The 8,710-nt window shown below is 31.5% G+C and overlaps 1 protein-coding gene across 1 annotated transcript in view; it reads left to right on the top strand.

The window, feature by feature from the left end:
* Positions 1-4,952: 4,952 nt before the first annotated feature.
* The window catches only part of LOC106474526 (maspardin-like), a gene marked incomplete at its 3' end in the record, with an annotated part of 6,328 nt that continues 2,570 nt past the window's right edge, over positions 4,953-8,710 (top strand). The window contains exons 1-4 of the mRNA XM_013935217.2: positions 4,953-5,237; positions 5,846-5,933; positions 7,192-7,353; positions 7,700-7,780. Coding sequence (XP_013790671.1) covers positions 5,236-5,237; positions 5,846-5,933; positions 7,192-7,353; positions 7,700-7,780 — 333 coding nt within the window. The remainder of the gene's footprint in view (positions 5,238-5,845; positions 5,934-7,191; positions 7,354-7,699; positions 7,781-8,710) is intronic.

Genomic DNA, 8,710 nt, shown 5'->3' with positions numbered 1-8,710 from the left:
AAACATACAGTGACATCTGTATATAGATAAACAATGTTTACTAACACATTTCTTGTTGTGTGGGTACCTTGAGCTTGTTTGCTAGAGCAAACAGTGTAGTTAATCCTGTGTACAAAGTAACATATAGACATTAAAGGCTCTTCAGGATTACATTTCTAGAGCCAAAAGGTCCTGAAGAGCCTTTAATGTCTATGTGGTACCTTGTACACAGGACTAACTACATTACATTTCTAGAGCCAACAGTGTAGTTAGTCCTGTGTACAAGGTACCATGTAGACAGTAAAGGATCTTCAGGAAGTTTGTATTACATTTTTTATTTACTGTAACAATATGTATGTCAGAAAACTATAGAGAGTTTTAATCATAAGAAATTTAATGAACCCACTCATTTGGGTTTTGAGTTAAAAATTGAATACAGCTTTAACTATGAAATGAAAATTTGTATCAGTACCACCATTTTTTAGGCATTCAGATTAAACAACAATACTGGTTGATGTTCAAGCAGAAGTTAAAAATTCTAAAATAAATTTAGACGAGATTTAATTGGTATTGGGTTAAATAGCAGCAAATCAGCACACACATTGTAATGACTTTTATATAAGTATTTTTATATTCTCAAGCATAGTAAGGTCAGTATTGACAAGTTATTATGAGTGTAGGTGTTAACAGATCGGTTCAGTTGCAAGTTTTTGATAAGATGTCCATATTAAAGAGTTTGGTCATTTTGGGAATTTAGGCTAGCTAACGATACTGAAGTATAAAAACGTAGAATGATTATAAATGTAATAGGGATGCACAGGTAGTAAAATTTGACTGAATACTGGGACCAAGTTCTCCCCTCGACCCCCCTAAAAAAATTAGAAACAAAATTTACGTTATTACAATAATAATAATCACCAACAAAACATTCAAGTTTTACTTTCAACTGTGAATGCCTAGCCCAACTTCTCAAACCCTAACCCCTATTGTTCTCAAAAAACCCACTTTCCACAGAAATCTACTTCAAGCCATGCCAATAATTATTATTATTTTTTACATTATTGAATTTTTGATAAAGCGACGTTATAGAATAGGGATTTTTTTTTTAATTATTGTCAGGTCCACTACTAAATAACGGAAATAGTGTAATAATATATTCTCCTAGCGCGTAAACTCGTTCATCGTGTAGAAGCATATTGAAACTTTAGGCCTAATTGTCTATTTTTAGGCGCCTGTATTGAGATATGTGGAAACGTGTAATGGTTATAAAATAGTGAATTTTTATAACTGTGATATCAAGGATGTAAAAATCAATTGCCGCAATATCTTTTTTTTTTAATACATTTCTTGTGGGTATATGTATGTGTCTAAATCGTATTTGTATATTGTTTGAAACGGATAACTATTTTCTTTCGCGCAATGTGTTAGCTGTAAAGTGTCAAAAATGAAAGAAATGGCGATGACTATTAAGACTAATTGTCGAAGATTATATAGTAGGTAAACCCGTGTTTCGCACAAGAAGCATTTAAATTTTGAACCTAACTATCGATATTTAGGCGCCTGTTGGAATTTTTATTGAGGTTAATTGGTATTACATTATTAATAAGCCACGGAAAAGTAAAGAATCAACTCAAACTGTTTTCTTACATGTTTGTTTATGTTACTGAAGTAATTGTCTTTAAAGTTAATGTTATAAACGTCGGAGTTTTGCACTCGTATAGAACAACGCAATATATTTCGGTCGGTTGCATTCGTATAAACGTTAAAGTACCACTGTACATTTAGCCAATATGAATATTGGGTTTCCATGTGAAATAACACGTCTACACATATGGACTGACTGCTACATATTGTTCTTTTAATTATAAAGGTTTGCGAATTTAAACTTCGTAAAAGTTTTGGTTTTAAGAACAGATTTTCCATAATGTAGCTATGCACTTTTGGAAAATATTCTTTTTTTTTTCTATCACGTAAGGATTTTTTACCAATTGGAAAGAAAAAGAAACTTCTACTTGGATCAAATTCTTATTTTGTTTACCATAATGAATATTTATTATGTTTAACAAAAATACAAACTCAAAAAACGAAAGAACATTGATTTCAAAAAAATATGAATCCTCATACATTCTGATTTTTTGTGTGTGAAATTACGTCTTTTAGTCTTAAAACTAAGTGTTGTGGCCTTTATTTTATGAATTGCATCTGGAGCATCTCGTTTCAATGAACAGAAGTAATCAACCATCATACTGATGTTCCACCTTCCTTGATATCTCCTCTCCATTTCTCTGATGTCTTGACAAAAACCTTTCTCCTTGTTCTTTGCTGATGACACCGAGATTTTCAGGGAAATAGTCAATATGTGAGCATGGCCAGGTGGTTAGGGCACTCTACTCGCAATCTGTGGGTCGCAGGTTCGAATCCCCGTCACACCAAACATGTTCGCCCTTTCAGCCATGGGGGTGTTATAATGTTATGGTCAATCCCACTATTCGTTGGTAAAAGAGTAGCCCAAGAGTTGGCGGTGGGTGGTGATGACTAACTGCCTTCCCTCTAGTCTTACACTGCTAAATTAGGGACGGCTAGTGCAGATAGCCCTCGTGTAGCTTTGCGCGAAATTAAAAAAAACAAACAAACAATATGTGAGTGTAAGAAATGAACTTAAGCTCCTATTATAACCTAGCTCTGAATTTATTCAGCATGCTATTGACAGTACTTTCGTAATTTATGTATATGTTGTTTCCTAAAAAATTGCCAATAACATCTTTAAAGGCAATCCATGCTTCTTTTTCAACATTCCTCATTGTCCTTTCGAACTGTTCATCCACAGTCAATATCCTAATCTGAGGCCCAATAAAAATCCCTTCTTTAAGTTTCACTTCTGACAGAGTTGGGATTGCCCACATGGATACTTGAAACAGTCGCCATCTTTGTTTAAGGCCTTTACAAACTGCTCCATCAAGTCATTGCTTCTTTATCCAGTGCCGATTTCATGCTCTGCTGTCTCATTCACACAAAAACATGGAAACTTTGTATAACCGGATTGTTGACCAAACAACATACAAAGGACTTTTAAGTCTTCACAAAGTAGTCAAACTCGTCGGGGGTAGACTTCGAGGTAATTGGTCCAGCAATTAGAGTGGACTCGTCTTCCTTTTACTGATTGGTGCCCAGTGACCAAGGACTTGATGTCAAATAACGCAAAAGGTTATCTGTGTATATAGTTTCTCATCTTGTATAGTCTGCATAAACATTTTTCCAACTAAGTGGTACCAGATTACATTTCACATCCATGAACACAATTGTTTAAACTTACATATCCATCTAGTTAGAATCACTTTACATGAGAATCCTCTCCATTATCACTGATATGCACACAATATTAGTTGTTCTTCACAGGTGTGTTTAACTTTAGTCTTTCCTTAGCATTTCACAACTATTATTTTGCAACACGTCTCAAGTCCATAGTTTAGATTGGTTGAAGCATGTGTTTATTGTAAAGTGGCAGTTCAACTCGTGAGAGAGAAAGCTGAAACGTTTGTATAGTATTTCACTACACGGCCACAAGATCAAAGACTAGTTAGCTGTGGAGAAAGTATAATTAAACCATTTGGTTATTTTAGGGTGCTTCAGCAGGTCCTAGCATTCTTGGTAATTCGGTATTGTTGCAATAAACCAGTGAACCTTCTTGCAAAAAGTATGGTATAAATTATTTCTCACGATTTCTGTACAAGTAAAATGGTGACCCTGGAGAAAGTAAGTTCTTAGCCCGAAGTCAGGGCCCCAACATCCGAAGAATTCTTTGGAAGGCCCAAATCTCTCACCAAATCATTAAGTTCACCTTATGTGAAAAGTTGTGGCTCACCAGACGTTTCAGGTTGAAAACAATCCCTATCATCATTTCTATTGACATCAGATGAAACTGTATCAAGAGTTTCCAGTGGAGTAGGTACAGGTACATCAGGACCATGAGCAACAGGTCTTATAGCAGGTTGAAAGTTTGGATAAGAAATTTCCTTTTTTATTTCAAGTGTTGTAGCCTTACACGTTACATGAGCAAAAATAGCAGTCATCTCTGTAATTCTAAATTTTTATTAAGTGAAACTTTATATTTTTATTTAGTTAAAAATAAGTTGGTTAATCTAGGCCATCCTAACCACTTGGCCATGCCGGGCGAATGCAAGGGTAAAAAGGTCTTAGAAGCAGAGAATGCTATTAAAGAAATGAACTTTGCACCAATAACACTGACAGATAACAATATTGTTTCAATCAATCATGGCCAATTTTAACCTCTATCATAAACAATATGAAACAACAGTTATTCACATCAACTTATCCTCAAAAATTTTCATAAAATCGACAGTGTTGTTGCTGAGGGCGCTGCAATCGCCTGAACCAGATGATAGTTGTCAACTAGTACTAGTTTTGAGTTCTGAAAATATTATTGATAATATATTTAGCAGTAGAATGTTAATTTATTATTTCGATATTGGTTTATTATCTATAATTCTCTAATTTTAAGTTTTTATTAAGTAAAACTTTATATTTTTATTCCAAAACTAGTCAAAAATAAGTTGGTTAATCTCGGCCGTCCTATCCACTATATTAAACTCTAAAATAAAAGTAAAACACTCAAATGTTTTCATAAAATCGACAGTATTGTTGCTGAGGGCGCTGCAGTCGCCTAAATCAGATGACAGTTGTCAACGGAGTATTAGTAATACCAGTTTTGAGTTCTGAGAATATTATTGATAACATATTTAGCAGTGGAATGTTGATTTATTATTTCGATATTGGTTTATTATCTATAATTCTGTAATTTTAAATTTGTATTAAGTAAAACTTTATATTTTTATTTCAAAACTAGTTCAAAATCTAAGGTTCTAGCATCCCCAACCTAAATCTTAAGTTAAACTTAAAAGTTAGTTAAACCTTAAAACTAAACAAACTTAAGTCTTACTCTTAAGACTTTTTATTTATATTACTTAGTGTTACTAGTAGTAGTACTATTTGTATTACTCTTAGTAATATTTTACTTAGTCTATGGTATAGATTAATGGTGTTTGTTAAGTATTACTATTAATCTGTTAGTCATTTAATGTAAACACTTTTAAGAAGTGATTGACCTTAGCCTTGGGCTTAGCGTGGCGGTTTGTTTAGTTAATTTAAATACTAACTGACTGATCATAGCCAAGACACGTATTGGCTCACTCCGAGTGTAGAACGGAGAATTTACTATCTAAGGAGGAAAAATTTAAAATGTAAGTATTTTTACGCCTCTACAACCTGCAGACAGTGATAATGCGATTAAAATATCGTTAATAATTAGGTAATATGAAGAAAGGGCATTGAAATTATAAAATTTCAGCTAAAGTTTTGCGTAAGGAAAGGGTAGGAAAATGTGTATATTGTGTAAAGTAGCAGTACATGCAGGGCTAGTGATGACTGTAGTAAATGTCAGAGGATGGGTACTCAATTATGTTAATGGTTAGATATATTTAAAGTCATGTCATTCAATTTTTCAAGGGTTCATTGTGTTGCCTAGTAGATGTTTTTTAACAACATGAATTTGTAAACTATAGAACTGGAGTATACACCTTTCAGCATGTCGTTGTGATACCCCTATTTATTATTAGGAACTGTATGTATTCAAATTAAATCTGTATTGAGAGGAATGAATTTAAACATCAAACAATCTTCAGACTGTAAATGGTTAGATAGATGTGATGGGAATATAACTGATTGTTTTTGTATTGATTAAGTTAATACTGACATTGAAGATACTCAGTGATGTAAAAGTACAGGTTTGCCTATTATTGTGAAATATAAAACTTTCATTGTACAGTATGTATTTTTTCTTCTTTTCCAGGCATCATTTGTTAAACAGCAAATCTACAAATGAGATTGTTCAGTCACCAGAGTATTTGAGCTTTAGGAGCACTATACCACAGAAAAAGGTTTGTTTTGTGTATGTTTACATTTTTACATTATGTAATATATAATCTTTTATTGGTTATTTATTAACATTTAAATTGTTTTGTGAATTAGGAGATATAATTATATTTGTTATGTTTAAAATGTCATTACTGTTAGTTGTTAGGATCATTTATGTCTTGGAATATCAACAATAAACACCAAGATCAACCTTAGCAACTGATACCCATGCCTAGGAATATCAACAATAAAAACCAAGATCAACCTTAGCAACTGATACCCATGTCTTGGAATATTAACAATAAAAACCAAGATCAACCATAGCAACTGATACCCATGTCTTGGAATATTAACAATAAAAACCAAGATCAACCTTAGCAACTGATACCCATGTCTTGGAATATCAACAATAAAAACCAAGATCAACCTTAGCAACTGATACCCATGTCCAAGAATACTAACAGCAAAACCTTAGAATCTGTAAAGTACAATATTTTTCATGTACTGTCTAAACAAAAAATAATAATCCTTATCAAATATTCATTTATGAAAAAAAGTAAAGTGTATTATTTATGTCTTCAGTAGAATCCAGTCTGTATAAGTAATCTTTAATAAAACCAGTTTCACATGGCCTTATTATATATATATATATAAATACAGACTCAGTTCCCAAACTTTTTATCTTAAGGTCCCCCTCCCCAATATTATAGTTTATAACTGGAAACTATTATCTAGTTGTTATCAACTTGAATTAGTGAACTTGTAGCTTTTAAGCTAGTCCTGAAGAAGCTGTAAAGTGAAATATTGACCATTCTAGGGGTAGAGGTCATTATTTTATTTATCCTAATAGTTAAGCCTAGCAATAAACTCCAGTTAACATTAAAAAGAGTTAAGTATATCATTGCATAATCATATTTATTGTAATAAATAAAATTGTTACCAAAAATATTTATTTTCCTGATGTTGGAAGTTTTCAAGTGAATATTTCTACATGTGTTATGACCAGCTTGTACGATAGACTGATGTAGATTACTACTGTATGAATAACACTAGCTTCTTAACAGATTTTAACATCAAGATAAAATGATCGATTTTTACTTGTATGAGTTGTACCCTATTTTCTAACTGCTGTAACAAAATGTTTAATATTTATATTCATATATTTTTTATATTCTTATGAACCAACTGGAGTTTCTCTTTGTAAATAGGAAACAGTTTTTTTTGTAATAAAATGAACATTCAAGTTTACATTGGTTGGACTAATATGTTTTTATTTTTAAGATTGTTGTAGATGAAGATCCAAAAAAAGTGTGGACAATATATGATGCTGGACCAAGGAATGTTAAATGCCCTCTGATTTGTTTACCACCAGTTAGTGGAACAGCCGATTGTTTTTTCCGTCAGATTATGGCACTGACTGCTCATGGTTACCGTGTAATATCTGTAAGTTTAGACGTTATATTTCTCTATATAAATATTGATGTGTCCACTGCATCTATGTGTTAATGTATCATAAGTGGTATTTCTTTTGCAAAAGATTAGTTATTTAACTTGTATATATTTTTTTTCTTTCTGTTAAGTCCACTTTTTTGTATCACATTTAGAAATGAAATCCAGATTTTCATTTTCAGGCCATTATATTAGCACACATTGTGTGACCAGAAATATTTAGATTTCATGCTTTTGGAGCACCTTTTTGTTTTATAATATTTTATGTTTTATTTATCCTTACTACAGAAGCCAGTGATTGTTTTATCATCATTTGTTATTTTGTGATCAATCTTTATAGGTTCAATATCCTGTTTACTGGACTATGAAAGAATGGGTTGTGGGCTTTCAGAAGTTTCTTGATCATCTTAACTTGGATAAAGTAAGTTATAGTGTTCTGTAGGCTAAATAATAAGAATTAAAAATTATTATGAGGTTTAAGGAAGGTTTTGGCTAGTGTCTCTAACAAAAGTGGTGTTAATGATGACAAATGCTAGATAATAGTATAACAGTAAAACCTTGAATATTTAAAATTAACACAGATCCACATATGGACCATGTCAATACCCCCCCCCATAAAAATAAAAAAAAAGGGAAAATTAAATTCACTCATTAACAAACATGATCTATGTTAAACCTCAAGTGGGCCATGTTAATAAATTCAGTGACCAACATGATTTGTAGCAATTAATTAGTGTGCAGACTTTACTGGTATAGTTAAAACTTGTTATGGGCTGGGTAAACTGATTACAAGAAGACTTTTTATTGTTTTGCTCTCTGTCATAGGCAACATGTAAATCTGATGTCACTTGTTTTTATAAGGTTTATCCAAGATTGAACAGAACTTTATAAGTTAGCAAAATTTAAATAATAATCAACTGTTTGAAAACAATTGTTATAGAAATTGGATTTTTAACATATTCTGTGGAATATTGTAATATTAATTAGTTTCCTGTTAAATAATGATGAAATATTAATTAGTTTCCTGTTAAATAATGATGTAATATTAATTAGTTTCTGTTAAATAATGATGTAATATTAATTAGTTTCCTGTTAAATAATGATGTAATGTTAATTAGTTTCCTGTTAAATAATGATGTAATGTTAATTAGTTCCTGTTAAATAATGATGTAATGTTAATTAGTTCCTGTTAAATAATGATGTAATGTTAATTAGTTCCTGTTAAATAATGATTAAATGTTAATTAGTTCCTGTTAAATAATGATGTAATATTAATTAGTTTCCTGTTAAATAATGATGTAATATTAATTAGTTTCCTGTTAAATAATGATGTAATATTAATTAGTTTCCT

Source organism: Limulus polyphemus, unplaced genomic scaffold (assembly GCF_000517525.1).
Source record: "Limulus polyphemus unplaced genomic scaffold, Limulus_polyphemus-2.1.2 Scaffold7327, whole genome shotgun sequence".
In the NCBI taxonomy this organism is placed as follows: Eukaryota; Metazoa; Arthropoda; class Merostomata; order Xiphosura; family Limulidae; genus Limulus; species Limulus polyphemus.
Note: the sequence above shows the minus strand (reverse complement) of the source record. Positions and strands in the feature narration are given on the sequence as shown.